The sequence below is a fragment of the Rhagoletis zephyria genome, unplaced genomic scaffold (genome assembly GCF_001687245.7).
Source record: "Rhagoletis zephyria isolate East Lansing unplaced genomic scaffold, Rhagoletis_zephyria_1.1 Rzeph_scaffold_00393, whole genome shotgun sequence".
Lineage (NCBI taxonomy): Eukaryota > Metazoa > Arthropoda > Insecta > Diptera > Tephritidae > Rhagoletis > Rhagoletis zephyria.
In genome coordinates, this window is record NW_016157477.1 from 215,387 (window position 1) to 236,951 (window position 21,565).

The 21,565-nt window shown below is 34.9% G+C and overlaps 1 protein-coding gene across 2 annotated transcripts in view; it reads right to left on the bottom strand.

Annotated features, from left to right (window-relative positions):
* Positions 1 to 9,441: 9,441 nt before the first annotated feature.
* Positions 9,442 to 21,565, bottom strand: part of HmgZ (HMG protein Z) — a 44,340-nt gene continuing 32,216 nt past the window's right edge. For both annotated transcript variants that reach the window (XM_017611317.1, XM_017611316.1), the window contains exons 2-3: positions 13,289 to 13,537; positions 9,442 to 10,902 (exon numbers count right to left, since the gene is read on the bottom strand). In XM_017611317.1, the coding sequence (XP_017466806.1) occupies positions 10,717 to 10,902; positions 13,289 to 13,441 (339 nt within the window). In that variant the 5' untranslated portion in view covers positions 13,442 to 13,537 and the 3' untranslated portion in view covers positions 9,442 to 10,716. The remainder of the gene's footprint in view (positions 10,903 to 13,288; positions 13,538 to 21,565) is intronic.

Below are 21,565 nucleotides of genomic sequence, written 5' to 3' on the forward strand. Positions count from 1 at the left end.
AGTAGCACTTGTTGGCAAGAGTGATTCTCCGTTGGATTTCAAGGCTGACATTTTATTGGTGTTAATGCTGGTTCCCAAATAAACGAAGTCGTCTACTTTTTCAAACTTATAACTGTCTACAGTGACGGGGATTTCGGACGGACTTCGCCGACCTAAACAGGGTTAGTTCGCCGAAACAACAGCCCTTGGTGGGGTAAAACCCGAGTCATTCCGGTAGGTAGAACCGGCTGTCGTGGGAATGATCACGCATACTGCTTGTCAATATTCATTGGCTTGATTGCCAATTTTAGTTGCAAGATGCCATCGCTAAGGAAACAACTTAAAATTCTCGTCTCGTTCCCGTACGCGCTTTTATAATACCTTCTGGAATAGCTTACTGACTAAATCCTGGAGTACTGGAACATATAAACTGTGAAGAGCTCTTTGAGCTGACTATCAAGTTGTCACACGCTTGAAAGGAAAAAATTATATCAAATCGACGTTGAAGTTGTAAAAGCGAAGGTACATACCGTCGATGTTTTTGCAAAACTGCCCATCGACCAATTGCAAAACCGCCTATCTTACGGGACTCAAATTTTACAGGATAGCGAAAAAACGGGTTTTCTTTGAAGGCATTGCCTTGATAGGCAGTATATTCTCTAGCTATTATTTTACAAATCTGTTATTTTAATAACGATTTTACGATTCTTATGCATAAATCTCGATGCCTGGAGTTCAAGGTTACCAAATCTCATATTTGTCACAATGGCGATTTAGGCGGTTTTGTTAAGTATACCACCCCAAAAAAATGAAAGTGCAAATATTAATAAAGAGTTTATTAAGCAGGTCAGTATCTCTTTGTGTGTCCCTCCAAGTGCAAGGATTTGCATCTGATAGCAGGTAGGTACAACTTTTTCCTTACAGCAAACTCAACATCGTCGTAGCGCAAGTGCAGGTGCAGCCCACTAGTAACGCAAGTTCATCGCCGTCTTCTGGAAAGCCTTTATAATATATCTGTGATTTGTATGTAAGTTTTAATAAGTGGAAAAAGTCTAGCGTACAACCAAACAAAAAAAAACATTACAAATAATTTACATTTTTAAAAAACCAAATGTAATTCAAGTTAAGATATTAAAGATATCATTTTTAAATGAAACAAATATATTATTGACAAATTGATTGGAGAAAAAAGTATAAAACATTAAACAAAATTAGTATTTGGTTGGAGAAAAAAATGGAAATCAATACCAAAAAACTACATTTTTAAAATACCAAATGTAATCCATTTTAACATAGTGAACATGTAATTTTTAAATGCAACAAATTTAAAAAATTCATCACTAATCAAATTTCATCGAAATACTTATCACAAAGCTTATAAATCTACCACCCATTTTTTAAAGGATTAATTTATATACATTATTTCATATAGTCCCTTTGAGAAAAGGATTTGAATTCTGTTAATTTGTTTAGTATATACTGGAATATTAATGAAACATGGATTAGTTTTAATGTTTGGGAATATTTATCGATAAGATTTTTCTTTGGTCAGAGTTTTATGTGAATAAAATTCTCTCTTTCTTCATTTATTTAATTTATAATATCTATATAGCGTGTTTAATACAGGGTACGAAAATAAACTGTACAAAACAATTCCCATTTGCCCATCGATCATCATATCATTTGTGGTTTTGTACAGTTTTGTACATAGTCAGAAACAAAATGTATTTAACAAAGTGTGATTGATTTTGACATTGCTCTCATAAGAAACAGGCTATAATGTCAAATTGAAATGAATGGTTAAATTTGAATTTGTTTAAAAAAAATTTACACAATTTTTTAAGCAACAAATTTTCTTAATAAACGTGAAATTGTTAAGAGTAAACCGCCGAGGAGAGCAAGTAAGCACATTTAAAGTTTGGTAATAAGTAAATACGTTCGACTTTGCTTAAATATTTAATGTAAGGAAATCCAAGGCATAACAAGGTAGAAGTGATTTCGACATTTCTCTCTTTTGAACTGCGATGTAATGTCAACTCTTAACCCTATACAATTCAAAATTTTAATTTTTTAATTTCAATTTTAAATTTTGAGCTGTGCGACTGATTTTAAATACATACATACAAAAATAAAATGAAAAAGAATTACGAGCGGTGCGCTCTGTTTGGCAAGAGCCAGGAAATAAACTTGTGCGTTATTTTAAACCTCCTAATTGTCAAGTGAAGCGAAAACGGTGGGAAAATAGCTGCGGTGTTCCATTAGGAGGCTCTTCGCGTGTGTGCGAACACCATTTTAGTGCCAGTGACTATTTGTTGCCCATCATAGTGGAGTATTTCCAAGCGGACGCGTTTGTCCCAGTGCAGTACCTCTACCATACAATTCCTCACTGCTTGAGTTATCTGAAGTGTCGGCCGTTCCTGAGGTGTCTGTGGGGCAAAGTTAGCTGTTGATGCACAGACCCAAACTGAGTAAGTCTGCCATATACAAGCACGATCCACGAGTACATTAACATATACATATAAGCAAATGCTCCGCGAAAAAAAAAACAAAAACTTTCATTTCATAGATATTGAATTTTATCAAATATGGTACATGCATAACAAAGGGTTAATTTCTTTGTTTACGTTTTTTGACATTACTGTCAGGTATGAGAGAGCTCGACTGAATTGTCACTTCTACCTTGTTGAATATGCCTTGAGGAAACCAAGATGAAGCGGAGAAAACTTTTGAACGGTGCGCTGCATGCAATAGAAGTCAGGACACGAAAATAGTGCGAGTTTTAAACCACCTAGTTGCGAGTTAAGACGGCAGCGATGTGGTGTTGACTACGTGATTCATCTCGCGCAGACCTGTTAAATTTGAGTACAATTCCTACTCAATACAATTACTTCATAAAGTATTTGTAATGAATTAGTAATCGTTTTTCAGCTGAAATGCAATTACAACTCGAGTACAAGTACTTGTAATTGAATAGTACTTGGAATTACCATCAATTCCCAAAAGTAATTGAAAGGAGTTGAAAGTAGTTGAAAAAGTAGTTGAAGTACTTTTTCCAATTACTTTCAATTACTTTCAAGTACTTGATACCATTTTTATTTATTTCAAATATTTTTGTATTTTTATATATTTAATTTCATTTTACATACTATATAAATATATTTCAATTATTCTGCTTATTTCATAAATAAATAGATAAAAATAATAGACAAAAAAATAAAAGTCATATATCTAACGTATTTATGGGCCGATTTGTCTGCTTTTTTAAATATATACTGGCTATGTAAGTAGAAACATTTTTGCATAAAATGGTTTTTCTAGATGGCCCAAGGTCGAGTTATTTCGAAAACCCGTATTTATGGTCCGATTTGGTTCGAATTTGGCGTATGAAACATAATAAATAATAGATTTCCAAAAAAATTACCCTGAATTGGCGCTGAAGTCAAAATAAAAAGTATATTCGACATAAAATGCATGTTTATTTGCGTTAAAAATTCAATGAAAAGCAATATTAACAAAAATATAACGATGGAAATTTATGTCACGTGACGCCACTTCACGTGACGTTTCACACTTGGGGTTGCAAAAGAAAATTGAAACAAGCTGCATTAATTCAAAAAACTCTAAATACAATTAGAATTACTCCAAATCATATTAAAACAAGTTTCATGAAAATAGCCATCCACAATTCGCAGAGTTTTGCGATTTTGTAAGAAAAGAAAAAATCAACTTCCATTTTTTGTCACGTAACGTACCTCTCTTTAATTGCGTATATTTAAGGACCATGCGTTTCGATTGTTTCGTTTTTCGGTCAAATATAGAGTAATTAGGTGCTATACAAGAGCCCAAAAAAATAAAAGAAAACACATGTTTTTCCTTGTTTGTATCTCATTGAAATCGTACGACTGTCACGTGCGCCACCATGGAAATGCCCTTATGTAAAATGAAATTAAATAAATAAAAATACAAAAATATTAGAAATATATAAAAATGGTATCAAGTACTTGAAAGTAATTGGAAAAAGTACTTCAACTACTTTTTCAACTACTTTCAATTACTTTTGGTAATTGAGGGTAATTCCAAGTACTATTCAATTACAAGTACTTGTACTCGAGTAGTAATTGATAAAAGGTAATTGTACTTGAAAATAATGGATTACATTACATTAAACCCAAAGCATTTAAATTACTACTCATTACAATTAGTAATCATTACTTAACAGGTCTGATCTCGCGTTTGTGAAAACCACTTCAAGGAATGTGATTTCATTTGTTGTCCATCCGAGCCAAGCACTTTCAAACGATCTCGTTTATACCAAACCTTTCGCATGAAAAACATTTTATTTAAAATTGTTAGAGTTAAGCTCTCATATAAAATTCGAAAAAAATGTAAAATCATACTTTTATAAGTGTCGAATATGTTTGGGAAAAAATTTATATATAAAAATAAACGCACAAAAGCATAAAACTTGGGCAATTAAAAACGCGAAAATTGCTAAAACGATTTAATAAACAATTTGTTTTATTTTATTGGCAAAATATATATATTCCAGGTAATGTAAGTAAAACAAAACTATAATCAAAATAAAAGCCTTGGTATCAGTGCTGACAAGATACATGCATTACAAATTAGGTGCAATCCCGTATTCCTCGGACTCGGACTAGTAAAACTGTCAAAAAAATAAAAATTCGCTCAGAGCGAGAGAGTAACATGGAAAAGTACGGGATCGTTTTCTTGTAAAAAATGGTAACTTCTGTCAACTTCAACATAACCTCAAAATTTTGGTTGTAAATTTTTCTTATTTTGTACGTAAACGCACTCAGCTCACACATGTAAATAACCAAAAATACTTTCAAATTCATTAGAATCCACTTAAACAAGTAATTAAATACTTTTCAACATGAATTAGCAGAGGGCACTTTTTTTGTTTACAATTTGGTTGCCAAACACACTAAAGCTGATCGTTTGACACATTTACCAGAATTTACCAGCAAAAAATTCTCGGACTAAAACTGGTAACTTCTGACAGAGAGAGAACCGTATTTACTCTCTTTTTTGTCCTCTCAATAGTCAGAGAACCGAGTATGGGATCGATTTCCAGTCAAATCTGACTGATTCGACTATTTCTGACTAGTCCGGACTCGTACGGGATCGCAACTATTGTAAGATTCACTGTCATTTTCCCCAACGAGAAACGTTTGCTTTTCGTTTGTGACAATTGTACCATAGGGTACGTTTTATATGTATGCAAACGTTTCAATTACGTGAAAAATATTTTTTTCTGTAAATTTTCATATCCAATTCAATTAAAAAACATTTTTATTTTTGTTCATTGCAGCCATTCGATTTGTATTTAGTTATTGCAAATATGTATGCACATACATACATACATATATTTTTTTCTCACGATTCATTTCGTTTGTTGTTTCGTCTGTAACTACTAAACTACTGTAGTGTATTATGTATCGCCAAAGTGAACTCAGCCGTTTTGTTTTCGTATTGTACCGAACTGTTGAAGTAATAAACGAAACGAAATAGTAACGTACAATATAGTTTATTTTCGTACACAGTTACAGTAAATTAATTTACAGTTACACAGTTACAGACACACAGTTACAGTTAATTAATTTTCTATTGTGTAGATCAGTGGAATCTGCTTTTTATATTTACTTAAATTTTTATACAAAAAACGGATTTCAGCACTACCAGACTACTTTTTCTACTACCTTTTCACAAAAGGGCATACAATTATTACCCGCTTTCTCTTTGATGGATCGCGCACGTATGCTGCATATTCAGCATTTATCGCGTCAGTATTTGCATAATTTTTGTGCCGAACGCTTATTATGGCGCAAGAAAATATTTTTATTTTGTACGTATAATTTACAGATAATGCATTCCACAATTTTTTTTAAATTTCCAATGTTAACTCAAATTTTTTTCAATTTGTTTTGAAAGGTTTTAAGCGCAGAGAGCGAAGGCAGAGCGATCACTTGTTCGATGTTCGCATTATGAAATCAAAAGATGTACTGACGAAATTTATGGATCGCGTTTTAAAAATGCTACACGTTCAATATTTATTGACGGTATTGCGATCCGCGATCCAGATTTCAAAATTTTTAGGGCCCTGTCACACGGTCAGTATTTATTGACATGATCCAAGTATCGCGATATTTATTGACGGTGTATCATGCAGTATTAATGGATCGTGATCCATATCGATTAGATTGTTGGAGGGACCAGGAGTTGTTGGCGGCGGCGTGGGGGTGTGGTGTGGTCTATTGCTGGGTTGCGGTCTGGTCGTGTTTGTGCTCAGTTGCTCACGCGGACTCTGGTGTGCCGCGAAGGCAGCTCGGTTTGAGTAACCTGGGCCACCTAAGACGTGGTCCATTGCCGATGAGACTGAGCAAGTTCGAAAATGACTCCACCTGTTAGGAGTTACACTTGACTGGAGTGGAGTTGAAGTGTAAGTTTCTGGCTAGGGTTTGACTCGATTCCAGCCCTGAGCAGAAGAGTGCGGAACAGATGTTGCCCCATGGATGAACAACGTTTAATAGATTTCGCCGACCTAAACAGGGTTAGCTCGCCAAAACAACATCCTTTGGCCGAATAAAAACCTAGTAATTCCGGTACGTAGAACCGGGAAAGGGGTCGCAAAGGGCGCCGTTCCTATCCTAACCATTTTTAACTTCTACATCTCGAAGTTTCCTTAGTCAACAATAGAAGTTTCAGTCACATCCTTCTCAGACCTGTGTTAGAAGAGGCTATCTCTCCGGTTTATAATTCACTGCTCAGAGCCTTCTCTCTTACTACTCGGACGAAAAATGTAAGCTCCTATAAGGTGTTTACGTCGATGACAACCAATGTACCGTTGTATGTAGTGGACAAAGAAACTTTGTGGGCAACATACAAGGCAACTGGCCGGGCGATTTTAAATTATGCATCGCCCGTGTAGTCGCCGGGTACCGCAGCCTGGAAGACCGAATCATATTCCCCAAGAGGAAAGTGCAGCTTATCCTCATTATCTTCGATAAAGACCCCAGGTGCTGACCAAGAGTCAGTTTTGGAGCCATTAGTAAGGATTCGACATTGTGCGAGTCCGGGCTCAGTGTTGGAATTAAACCAGTATTTAGTTTCTTTTTAGTCTGCGTATAAAGTAGAGATGCGCCGAACAGAGGTTTTGCCGCATAACCGACTTCCGGATGCCCAAAAAAAAAGAGGTGGATTAATAAATATATATATTTAATACTTTAAATATATCTATTTTTTTCACTTTTATTTTAACATAGTTTCATTAAAAGAAAAATACTTTCCACAAACAACAAAAAATAAAAGTAATCTTAAAGCTATTATTGCTCCAATAGATACTGTACTAACCAAATTTATTTAACCACCCAGCAAAAACTTTAATTTTTTTGGTAAGCGGTTACTTTTTGTATCGATGGAGTAACGCGTTACAATACGCCTCGAGACAAAATTGTTCACTTTCTCATTTACCAACTACAATAAAGGTAATGCAGTGGGAAAGCATTTTTAAAATTTCTATCTTACCTCCAATGACATGCCCAGGTTAAAGTAATGTGTTCTGTAAACTAGAGGGTATGTGGTGAATTTCTGTAAACTAGAGAGTATGTGATGAACACATTACAGAAAAATATAAAAACTATATTTCTTCAAAAGGGACACACCTGCTGCGTTTTTAACATGTCAGTGAAGTGTAAAACCTAATTACTTTCCCATAAGGACTAGTTATTAACAGGGTTAGGATTTTAAGGCATTTGCCTATTTTGCCCGCTTGTTTGTTGTTTGTCTTTATTATACAAATAAAATAATCAAACGGTTCATGTATTCCTTGATTTTAAATTTAAATTTAAAGGTCAGAACACCTACAATACCGTCAACGGCTCTGACAGAGATTCCAGTATTTGTAGTGATGTGGATAGCCACACGATGGAGAAATGAATGAATGCCCTTGTGCGACAACATTAATGCGCACGCCACAAATCGGAGAACAAGCCCGGCCAAACACTAAGGAATGCGTAAGCAGCAATGTGTTATTCCAAAATAATGATTATTTCAACATTTTAAATGTGAATCTCTTACGATTTCAAAAAGTTTGAGCGATATCTATAAAAATTATAAATAAGAATTATATTTAAATTTTTAATTAATCGCTCAAAAAAAAATCATATATCGAGTTATATTTTATTTTATCAAAAATAAAACTAATTTTTCGAGTGGTATTTTTTGCTCTGAAATAATGATTATTTTGTGAGTTGTTATCTTCTTGATCAAAAGTAATAATTATTTTATGAGTTTAATTTTTTTGATCAGAGCTAATCATTATCTTTTTTTGAATTTTTAAATCAAAAATAATAATTATTCTTTGAGTTTTATTATTTTGTTCGAAAATAAAACTCATTTCTTGAGCGTTATTTTTTCTCTCAGAAATAAAAATTAACTTTTGAGTTTTATTTCTTTTGTTTGGCAGATCGAAAAACTCAAAGCGCCTCACTTCACCTAAACTCAACTCACCACACCTCAATTCACCTCACCTCTACTCATCTCAACTCACCTCTACTCATCTCAACTCACCCTAAATCACCACAACTCAACTCAACTACCTTACCTCAAGTCACCTCAACTCGCATCTTCTCAGTTTAGCGGAGCAAATCACAAATAAATTTTATTTCTGAACTGATCAGCGCATATTTGCAAGCAGAGCACTGAAAAAAAATATACATTATACGCAAACTGATTCGCTGCTAGCGTCGCACACATACATATGTGTTTAAATTTGTACGAGTATATGTACATACCAGGGATGTTAGGAATATTTAAATTTTAAACCCTCGCTTCAACATTCGCATTTTTAGCGAATGTGTATATGATATTGTTGAATTGGCTCTAACTCTGCCTAACCCGGATGGTGACAATAATCGGCGTTTAGCTTTAGGTGCCAAATGTTGAGTAGTGCAACAAGCAACATTGGTGAGCCTTCAACAATACTCAACACTCAACATTTTCTTTGAGTACACCGTTCTTGAGTGTACTTTAACAGAATTAGAGCCAAATGGTCAATTTCAAACTGAATAACTCTATAATACACTGTATATATATAGTCGGTCAAGTTCAGCAGGTGGTGTATTCTCATTACCAAAACAGTCGGTTTTACATGTTCAAGTTTTTTCCGACAATGGACTGTTCTTTACCGATCTAATCTTGTTAACATCGGTCAACCCCATAAACGGGCCTCTTCTGCATTGCCAACAAAAATTTTGCTACCGGTATTAAAGTTCCTGTTAATTTTTAAACCGTAAACAATGTTAAGATACGAAGATACCAGATGTTAAGACGCTACGAATGGTAGGTGGAGTCGGCCTGGTCTGCTAACAGGGTTTCGTGGACTATTGCCCTACTTTTGTGCGAAGTATTAGTTTTCAATTGAGGAAAATACATTTAATCTTTTGAGAATTAATATATTTAAATATTTATTTAATTTATCTCATTTCTGCCTCAAATCTACATTTACATATACATTATAATATTTTAAGTTCATGAATTACTAATTCTGTTCTGCTTTTGGGTTTTTATTCACTTCTTTGTTTAATATTTTCTTTATTTTTTTTTGTTTTGAATCATTGCTTACACATTTATGTATTTATATTTGCTTAGTTACGAACTTTTTATTTAAAATTGTTGTTGGGACTTTTATTTTCAATGCAATAGGTGTTGTTATATGGATAATTTGCAACAAAATTAGCAAAAAGACAAATATGAAAAGGTTTCTGTTATCTCTAAAAACTTGTCTACACTTTAAATGTTCTCTTTCTTGTAATTTGTTTGTATATTTTGTGGTTCCTTTTTGCTGCATTTCTCCTTTAGCATTTACAATACATTTAATCGTTTTTGTATGTTTGCCTGATTTTTTTCGTCCATTCTTTTATGTAAATACACAAGGGATTAAATACTTTAAATTTTATTTTTTATACTTTTTATATTTTTTTAAGTTTTGTATCTTTTATTTTTATTACTGGTTTTGTCTGTTTCGCTTTACATCAAGTAAATCTACAAAACATAACTAAAAACGAACTTACAGTAAAATGCGGTGAGAAGGAAATGAAAGTAGGAAAGATATTCTTTAAAAATATAACTAGATTAAAGTAGTCTGAAGAAAGGGAAACTTAACGCTTAGCAGAAGAGAAGGAAATTTATATTTTTCAAATATAAACATGACAACTTTCACTACACACATGCAAGAAAAATCGCATGAATATAAAATACATAATTAATTTATATTTTTACAATATAAAATAAGAAATATCGTTCCTAGAATAGATATAGAAAATCATAACTAGGAAATTTATAAGCAAACATAAGAAAATCAATTCTGTCGAAAGGAACACATTTCGAAAAATGTTTGGTTTTGCTATTTGTTTCCCTCTTATGTGGTAGTATTTGTAACGTTTTAAAAACTGGAAATTTTATTATACTTGTTTACTTTTTACGGCTATTTTAAGTATTAATTGTTTTTGCATGTTTTTGTATTTTTTTTTTCTTTTGTAGAGTGCATACGGTTGTACGTATGTATGTATATATAAAGTTTCGCATCAGTGTGATCCATAAATATACATACATTTTTATATGCCACTTAAAATTACTTTAATAAAATATTTAAAACTTATTGATTAAGTTTTCGTCACCCCATCGCGCGAGCTAAGCACTTTCACGCCCAAGCGCTTAGTCACTCTCCTCCTCTTCTTCCTCATCGGATGTATCTTTCTTCTTTGTCTTCTTGATGGGCTTCGCGGCGGGCTTGCCTTTTCGCTTCTTGGCAGCACCAGTATCTGTACCACCGTTAGCCTCATACTCTTTGACGGCCTTGTTGTACTCTTCCTTCATTTTAATGGCTTTCTGTTCCCATTCCTGTTGGTGGCGGAAAAAAAGGAGTAATGAAATTCTAATTAGTGTTGTTTAAATTTTTAACTATTTTAGGGCTGCGAATGTGTGCGCATACATATATGTATGTACATATAAAAAGAAAATATTTAGTTTTGTTTGTTTTGTCGGGTCCATAGATGTTATGCAATGGAATCAGGCCATTATCAAACCATGACACCACTACACCGGACCCTTTTAATGTGATTACTCGCGAGAATCAGATATGGGAGCGCAGCTGAGCGTGGTGATTCGCAAGCTGCGCTTGTTTTTGGAATTCCTTTTTTTTTTGAGATTTTTTTATTATTTTTTTTAAATATTTTTTTTTATTTTTTTGCTGTTTTTTTTTTGATTTTTTGTCTTCTTGTTTTTACACACCTTTGTCGATCATTTGTCACTCATTTTGATTTTTTTTTTTTGGCTTTTTTGTGTTTTATATATTTTTTTTTTTAATTTTACATTGACTTGTTATATGTTAATACAGCTTTTGTTAGCGCAAAAGCATTCTCGACTTCCCATTTGACGGGAGATCACACACGTTGATCGCGCCAGGACCTGTGTGTGTTTTCACCCTGCCTCATGGTTCATCATCGCTATACTCGTGGGTCTTAGTGGATCCAAAAGTTTACCTCAAGTACTGTGCGGGAAGCAACTGCTTCCCGCAACAGTACTTCGTTACTGGACATAAAGGGCACTGCGCGTCTCGTAGTGCTACCCCAATGGCTATACTGATCTTGAGTGTCTCCTCAACATTTTTAGACTGATGGTTTCTACGCATTTAATGTTCTGTAGGAAACCGCTTGTTTCCCACACAAACACCACATTGGCTCTGCATTAAGTGCTCTGCTCACACTTTTTGCTGTTCTCTGCTACAATTAGCATTTTCTCGGCATTTACTGCTTTTTTCTCTGCATTAAGTGCTCTCCTAACACTTTTTGCTGTACTCTGCTACAATTAGCATTTGCTCGGCATTTACTGCCTTTTACGTCTGATAAGGCCCCTCCTTGGTGGGAGCGGTGCCTCACGGCTACTTTGTACCTTTTTCTGAACTTTGCTCATATCATTTGGCGATCATTAAGATTTTTTAAGTCTTCTGTTAAACGGCTCAATAACTCTGAACATTTATTCGGCATTCGTACCTTTTTTGAAAATCGATATTTTCTCTGCTCTACGTTTCGAAAACAGGCTGTGACTGTATTTAAAAGCCTTTGCTTTTAAGTGCATTTGTGCTTCTTACGGGTTTTGGTCTACTCTTACTCATTCCTAAAATGATTTGCACTGATATTGATACATGCGATCCTATCTGTCCCTTGTTCCTTATATCTTTCCATATCTAAATTAGGTCCTCAGAGTCCTCTGACTCGTCTCCTAAAACGATTCTCTGTGATATTACTGCAGCGGCCCCCCCTAAACCGATGCTTCCGTGTAATTCATCTAATCCGAGTTAGGTCCTTAGAGTTCTTGCCTCATGCCCTAAATAGATTTCGTCTGATACCAAGGACTGGGCGATCTTTATCGCAACCTCATTATATCTACCTCATCTCAATTAGGTGCCTAAGAGTTTCCATTTAAGCCCAGAATCTGCATTCTCTTGTTGGACAATGGCCCTGTGCCTTGCCCTTACGCGGCTCCTTCGAATACAACGAGTTTGTCACCGTGGAGACCATTGTCTCTTTGTTCCGTACCTCATTGTATTGAGGGAGTTCTCCATTGGCCAATTAGCTGAAATATGCAAGACAAATGCAGTGTCAACGCCTGTTCAGTTGGTCGGAAAACCAATTTGCAGACGTAAGACTCCTTCATCCGCCTTCATGTCCTGCTCGCTGGCGCAACTTTCGCCGAACCACTGCAGTTAAATGAAACAAAGCGTATATCGTGTCAGTGCTCGTCCGAATGGATTTCCTTGCCTACACAAGAAAAGCCATTTGGCTTGCGTAGACTCCAAATATTCGCCTGCACGTTTCGCGCAATGATTCGGGGTGCAATTGCAAAGCAATATGCGAGACCATTGATACTCTGCCATGTCACAATTACATACGCGTCGGGCCAAACGGCAAATGCAGAATGACTCGCAGGCACGGTTTGCAAAAGTAAAATACTCAGATAACCGAGTCCGTGCATATTTCCCTGCATTTTCAGGTGGTACAACGCTCAAATGACAACAGTGTTCCTATCGCCACCAAGCCGTTGCTGTACCTGTTGCCCAGCCTATTAGCGTTGAGTTATGCACTCTATGCCAACAGGCTGGTGTGGATTTTAGTCGCCTCTTACGACAGGCATGCCTTACCGCGGGTATATTCTAACCCCCTAACCCGCTGGGGGTATCAGCAAGAGGGCAAGGAAATTAACATTTAATTGAAAATATACTACTTACAGATTTGTCTTTCATTGCACGCCATAATTCGCCACCACGCTTAGCGATGTCTGTGACCTTGCTGCCAGGGTTGTCTTTCTTGATTTGCTCACGGGTCTCATTGAGCCACAGCATGTAGGCTGAGAGAGGGCGTTTTGGACGTTCACCGGCCATATTTGATATTCGTTAGATTTAAGATTAATTAAGTTGACAAATGAGTGATGCTTCCAATGAACTATTTTAGCTCAGCTAATGTTCTTTAATTTTCAACTGAAATAAAAGAAAAGAGTTGATCAACTTAGGCATATTTTTGAAATGGAGTGGGAAATTTAAAATCACTATGTTAGGTATGTTGTATATTTTCCACAGCCAAAACGGAAGTTTAACTAGAACGTATAAATATCTCGTTATACGGTATAACGGTACCAAACTGAAGGATAGCACAGAAAAAAATCATAAAAGCAATCAGAACTACCCAGATTAAGATCTGGAAGAAGGCTGTCACTCTAGCAGCATTCCCCAAGAACCCTGGAAAATTGTAATGCTGTCAGAATATTGACAAAACAAAAAATGTAGTTTAAAAATGAGTACACAAACGGCAAAATCCCTCAAAATCCCCCCGCTGGTTCCGGTACTGCATAGTGCAGTGTTTTAAGCTAGTAGTCAAAGTTCAAAAGGGGCACATATTTCAAAAAATAAAAAAAATACTTTCAGTTTAGTTTTCCTCATGATACAAAAACGAAGGTAGTTTCAATAAACAACTTTTTGATTAAAAATCAGATTTTTGACATTGCTATGAAAAATTCGAAGCGGCGTTACCCAATTGTAAGTTTTTTTGGTGTGGAAGATTTTATATCCTAAATTTGGGATTATAAATAAAATAGTTGTATTAATATTTACTTAAAAAAATAATCGCACCTATTCCGATTGTCGGAACGACAGTCGTTCGTCGAAATTTGAGATTTTCATTGGCGTTATGAGGTAACCAATGACATAATCTACTAAAAAATTTGATTCCTATTATCATTTCGAAATGAAGAAGTATTGAAAACGTATTAAAATCTGTCGTTAATGTTTTTATTTACGACATAATTCAACGAACGACTGTCGATCCGAACGACTTGCGACAACCAGAATAGGGGTGAATATCTTATCTTAAAAACGTTTAAATTTTACATTAAATTAGATAACAACTTGCCAAATCATTATTTTAATATTAATACAATTTTAGTGAACATATTTTAAAATTTTTTTAGTGTCCTCATTTCATCTCATTATTTCACAATGTAGTTTTCTATATCGGATACGATGATTCTGATATAATTCAGACACTGAAATTACACATTCCTATGTGCTATTTAATACATATTGTCTTTGCCCATTTAATAGCAAATGGAATTTAGTTTGAGACCCATGGGCCGTGAAATTTTTCAAGCAACACATAATGTTTTCACATGAAATTTTTACACACTCAAAAGTGAAGTATAAAATAAATAGATAAAAACAAATTTTCAATCAAACTTATTTGTGTAGTTCAGGGTCGTCTTTTGGTAAATGTTTTAGAGGCTGTTTTAATATATCCTATCTTATTATATATTTCTTAGCTTTTCTACATTCTGAGAAGTTGAGAGAATGAAGTCTAATATTCTTTTTTGGTCAACTACGACATTTGATTTCATTTTTTGCAATCATTAGTTGATTTCGCTTGAGGAGTCACAATGCCCATACCGGCTGTACCGATTTTTTTTTAAATTTCGGACACACATTTTCCAAGAACGGTTATAGGCTAAAACAAAACCGATATCTAAAGGGAGTGTGGAACCTCCCATACAAATCGAATTTTTCATAGTGCATATCTCTGCAAGTATTTGTGGCAGAGTACTGGAACTTGGTATGGATATGTATGAAGTCAATCTCCAGCTCATGGAAAAATATGGGTTTATTGGAAAATACAGCGTGCCACCGTAGAATTTGGAATAGAGGTAAATAAAATCAATCCCAAACCAATGAAAAGTGGGGGTATATGAAAACGATCTCGTAGCCAGCTACGAGGGCTAGCAGTATAAGCCATATAAACTAAATTTCTGGTGACGCATAAATACCTCTGAAAGCATTTACCTGGAATACTGAGATGAGACATGTTTTCGCCGCTACTGAATTCTATAAACTGTCAGCTTTCACACAGTTTAAAATGTACATGTTTATTTAAAAATGTCATGTAAATTGTGTTGCTAGCTTCATGTTGCAAAAATGTTGCAAGCTTTTCACAGCGTGAACAGAATACTACTTTGCTGAGGAAATGTTGTGGAATTTCACACTTATTTCACAGAAAGAAATTTTATATGCAATTTAGCAGCTTTTTCACGTGAAACAGGAATAAAATATTATGCTTAAGAGCCAAGATTTTTAAATCGACAAAAAAATAATAAGAATATTTGAAGGATTTTAGATATTGTTAATGGTAGCACGAAATGTCACAATCTGCTTAATTGTCCGGTTTTTAATATGGCGACGAAAAAGTGACAATGTAACTACCTTGTTTTTTGTATCATGGTTTTCCTCCAATCGAGAGGATTTTCACCGTGATAAGCTCGATTTTCTTTAAGATAGGCCTTCAATTTAATTTCACATTTTTTAATGTCTCCAGATTCTATGTATATCCGAGCCTTCGCTTTTACTGGAGGAATCTAAAATTATTTCTAGGTCGCTTATAAGACTTTTAGCAGTACTTGTTGAAGGCCCATCAATTTGCTTGATATATACTTAACGGTTTAGAGCCTGAAGCCCATGNTTTAAATTTCGGACACACATTTTCCAAGAACGGTTATAGGCTAAAACAAAACCGATATCTAAAGGGAGTGTGGAACCTCCCATACAAATCGAATTTTTCATAGTGCATATCTCTGCAAGTATTTGTGGCAGAGTACTGGAACTTGGTATGGATATGTATGAAGTCAATCTCCAGCTCATGGAAAAATATGGGTTTATTGGAAAATACAGCGTGCCACCGTAGAATTTGGAATAGAGGTAAATAAAATCAATCCCAAACCAATGAAAAGTGGGGGTATATGAAAACGATCTCGTAGCCAGCTACGAGGGCTAGCAGTATAAGCCATATAAACTAAATTTCTGGTGACGCATAAATACCTCTGAAAGCATTTACCTGGAATACTGAGATGAGACATGTTTTCGCCGCTACTGAATTCTATAAACTGTCAGCTTTCACACAATTTAAAATGTACATGTTTATTTAAAAATGTCATGTAAATTGTGTTGCTAGCTTCATGTTGCAAAAATGTTGCAAGCTTTTCACAGCGTGAACAGAATACTACTTTGCTGAGGAAATGTTGTGGAATTTCACACTTATTTCACAGAAAGAAATTTTATATGCAATTTAACAGCTTTTTCACGTGAAACAGGAATAAAATATTATGCTTAAGAGCAGGGTTCGTATTTGCACACACATGCTCTGCTCACACACACGCCAGAAACACATTCAACTTGTACTCACTGCTCATACACATGTGTGTGCATAAGTGGAAAACAAACTCTGCTCACAGAAAAGTGTGTGCTGTTTGTTATTAAGCACATGCACATGTGTGTGAGCCGATTTTTGTACAAATTTCAGCCCATGCACATGCACATAATATATTTTTAAAAGAATTTGTTTATTAAACGTTATTTTTTGAAAGACAATTCAATAAAAAGTGAGATGTTGTTTGTTTTTTATATGACAGAAAACATATTAAAAAATTATTTTAAGATTTGAGATAGAAATCGAAGTGTATAAGTTTCTCTACGCAAAGCACACACATGTGCGTGTGCTTTATATTAATAAAAATAAAGTACACACATGTGCCCGTGCTTTTTACCAAACAGCACACACATGTGATGTGAGCAAGTTTTTAATTTTTTATATGCACAGCACACGTGTGTGAGCGTAAAATGTTAGGATGTGCTGCGCATGTGTGTGCAAATACGAACCCTGCTTAAGAGCCAAGATTTTTAAATCGACAAAAAAATAATAACAATATTTGAAGGATTTTAGATATTGGNTTGTGGAATTTCACACTTATTTCACAGAAAGAAATTTTATATGCAATTTAGCAGCTTTTTCACGTGAAACAGGAATAAAATATTATGCTTAAGAGCCAAGATTTTTAAATCGACAAAAAAATAATAAGAATATTTGAAGGATTTTAGATATTGTTAATGGTAGCACGAAATGTCACAATCTGCTTAATTGTCCGGTTTTTAATATGGCGACGAAAAAGTGACAATGTAACTACCTTGTTTTTTGTATCATGGTTTTCCTCCAATCGAGAGGATTTTCACCGTGATAAGCTCGATTTTCTTTAAGATAGGCCTTCAATTTAATTTCACATTTTTTAATGTCTCCAGATTCTATGTATATCCGAGCCTTCGCTTTTANATAAACTGTCAGCTTTCACACAGTTTAAAATGTACATGTTTATTTAAAAATGTCATGTAAATTGTGTTGCTAGCTTCATGTTGCAAAAATGTTGCAAGCTTTTCACAGCGTGAACAGAATACTACTTTGCTGAGGAAATGTTGTGGAATTTCACACTTATTTCACAGAAAGAAATTTTATATGCAATTTAACAGCTTTTTCACGTGAAACAGGAATAAAATATTATGCTTAAGAGCCAAGATTTTTAAATCGACAAAAAAATAATAAGAATATTTGAAGGATTTTAGATATTGTTAATGGTAGCACGAAATGTCACAATCTGCTTAATTGTCCGGTTTTTAATATGGCGACGAAAAAGTGACAATGTAACTACCTTGTTTTTTGTATCATTGTTTTTCTCCAATCGAGAGGATTTTCACCGTGATAAGCTCGATTTTCTTTAAGATAGGCCTTCAATTTAATTTCACATTTTTTAATGTCTCCAGATTCTATGTATATCCGAGCCTTCGCTTTTACTGGAGGAATCTAAAATTATTTCTAGGTCGCTTATAAGACTTTTAGCAGTACTTGTTGAAGGCCCATCAATTTGCTTGATATATACTTAACGGTTTAGAGCCTGAAGCCCATGTACACATTCGCATTCGCAAAACATTCGTTTCATTTGATGCGAATGCGAATCATTCGCATAATGAATGCGAACGCAAATATTCGCAAAATCCCTGGTATGTATTGTACGTGAGTATCTATGTGCAATGTCATATTTTAAAATTTTGTGTATGCCTACCGTGCCTATGTTTGAATTGAATATGTATATAATACATACATATATCTGCAAACAGGTAAACTGATTGCAACCGTAATCCATCAATGTATGCACATAGATACATATGCACACATACATTTGTTCATACGTACGTATGTATATCGGTGCATAAAAATTTACATATGTAGATATAATTAATCTACAATTCATTTGGCTTGTCATTTCAAGCAATTGCCAATTGGAGATCGGAGGAGATACAAAAACGGTAAAAGCTATACTTCCATAAGTATGTATGTGAAAGTTAAGTTTTGCATACCTACATACATACTTTTAATTATAAATATAAAACTTATTGCATGTATATGTATATGTTAAGTAAGTATGCATGTCAAAGTATTAATCATCATCAGCAGCATCCGGTCCGCTTACGACAATTTACACCCAATAATAATTTTTTTTTTATATTATTATCCTCAAGTTTTTAATACAATATTCTTAGAAATTTTAAAAACTTAAGCCGATTTCGTTTCTACCAAAAAATGCAACCTTGCCATCGCCATTCGCTTGAAATCGCCATTACCTATCGTAGGAAAAATAATTGTGCTCAGCGTGCATTTTTTGTGAAAGGCCCAAGAGTTAGAGGAAGGATTTTAGCTCCTTTTCTGTTAATATTTCTTGCAGGGTTTATTTGTAGGTACATACATACATACATATGTATGTGATTTTATGTATGCAAATATGTACCTATTTACATATATATGTATGTGCGTAAGTCCATATAAAAGCGTATACATATGTGGTCATTGAACTGAATAATTATTACATTTAACTGGAATAATCAGCACCATCTTCCTACGTACATATATGTATATGTATGTATGTATGCTTGTGAATTGGAGTACTTGTACATATAAAGTTATATACATATGCACCTACTTACATACATGTCCCACTAACATGTGAGCAGCGATTCCCAAACAATTAGTCAAAATCTGTGGCCGACACATAAATTTGTATTTATCACTACATACATATGTACATATGTAGTATGTGCTATACATACCCTGCAAAAAATGGGACTGATCCGGGATGACTCCGGGAGCAATCGCAAAGGAACATGCGAATAATACCACTTTTGATCTCTTTATAAGGAATGAACTGTTCCCTTTTGTTCGAGCATGTCCTATGAAGAGACTAATTGTTCACCTTTATACCCGAACGGGTATAAAAAGCGACTAGTCACTTTTAAAAAATAAAAATAAAAATTTGCGCCAGCTGAGATTCGAACCGGGGTGCTCAGTTTTGTTAGGCGAATACTCTCTCTGCGAGCCAACGCCGCACATGAAATTTCATTAACTAAGTGCGTACATATCATTAAGTCGTTAATAGTACCCGTTAAAGATGACTTGGGGACTAATTGATCTCCAATTATACCCATAAGGGATGAGTCGAGACTAATTAACCTCCATTAGTACCCGAAAGAGACTAGTTGGGACTAATTAATGCCCAATTGTACCCGATTGAGAGTAATCTCGGAATACTCTCTTTAGAGATTAGTCGCACAATTTTTTGCAGGGTATGTATGCAAGTGCTTACATTCATACATATATTCATATATATATGTATACATACATATGTACATATGTATGTATGTAGACATACATATTTAGATATTTTTATATCTCCAAATTACTGCTTTCTATCACTTCAGCATACTTCGAATGGCCACTTAAAGTTATCGGATCCATATTTCAGCTCTTTTTGGTGTCCCTTTTCCCAAACACGACAATATCTACACATTAGCACATTTTTATACCGCGTTGCAAAATGAAGTCAGCAGAGAATAAAATTATACTGTAATCAACATGTATGTGTATGTATACATACCCTTCAGCAATTCAGACTCACCCTAGGTTAGCCCTCAGATAGTCCCTATTGTTACCAGCACTAGTCCCTCATAATTCCCCTGCCAATGGTTTCAACTGCCATTTTTAGCACTGGCGTGTCATTGGAAAAGGACCGGTTCAATCAACACTGACCCTAAGATAGCCCTGGACTAGTCCAATTTTGGAGATTTTTTTCGTTGGAGTTAGATTGCGTTCTGCACTTCGCAGATGCTTTTTCATAATTCGGAAACAAAAAAAAAAAAAATAAATTTTATCATTTTATAACCATGTTGCTTCTGACGGCATTTGACCCCGGACCCTCCTGAAAGTTAACAAATAGTGGCAAGCATTTCTGCACACTGAGCGACAGCCACGCATGTAAATGTGTGTTTAAATGTTCACTTTGCATGAAGGCCAGACCAAGCGATTGGGACATTTACAGGGTGGTGTTCTTTAAATTTTTTTATTGAATTGCAAGACAACACCACCCTGTCACCTCCAAACTGTACTTTTCCTCTATCTCTAGGCCGGTTCCTTGGGGACTGGTCGAAGGCTGACATTTTCGATGCAAGCAAATGCCCAATTCTGACCAGTCAAATTTTAACCAATGAAGTACTAGCCCTTTACGGAAAATTGGCCGCATCATTGCTGCAGGGTACATACATACATATGTTCACAATACATTAACACGAATACAACAAACATACGCTGCCAGTAGCAAGAAATTATCATGAATAGCAACCAGAAACAAGTCAAATATAGCACATAAAAACGATGCACACGCACACACATACACACATATAAATGCACCAGTGAGTAGAAGCATGAGAGTTTATCCGTATAGTTCTGCGATTTCTCAGCAAGGCCACCTACACAAATGTAATCATGCACACATTCATACATACTTGCGTACACACACAGACTGAATGCATACATGCATATATAGTGGCTGTGTTTGTATGCCTCTCCAAAGGCAACAACGCCAACGTCAACGACAAGTCAATTTGGGGTCGACGACGCTGTCAACGTTACTGCTAACGCTAATAATACAAACACTTAGGTCTCTTTTTATGCGGTACATGCGATCCTCAGAAAGCCGTATAAAAAAGTTCTTTACTTTCATACAAAAGCAGGGGATGCGTTCCAGCATTTTCAAAAACCGCATGAATTCAGATACTCCATGTAAAAAATTCTAAAAAACCGAAAAAAACTATTTA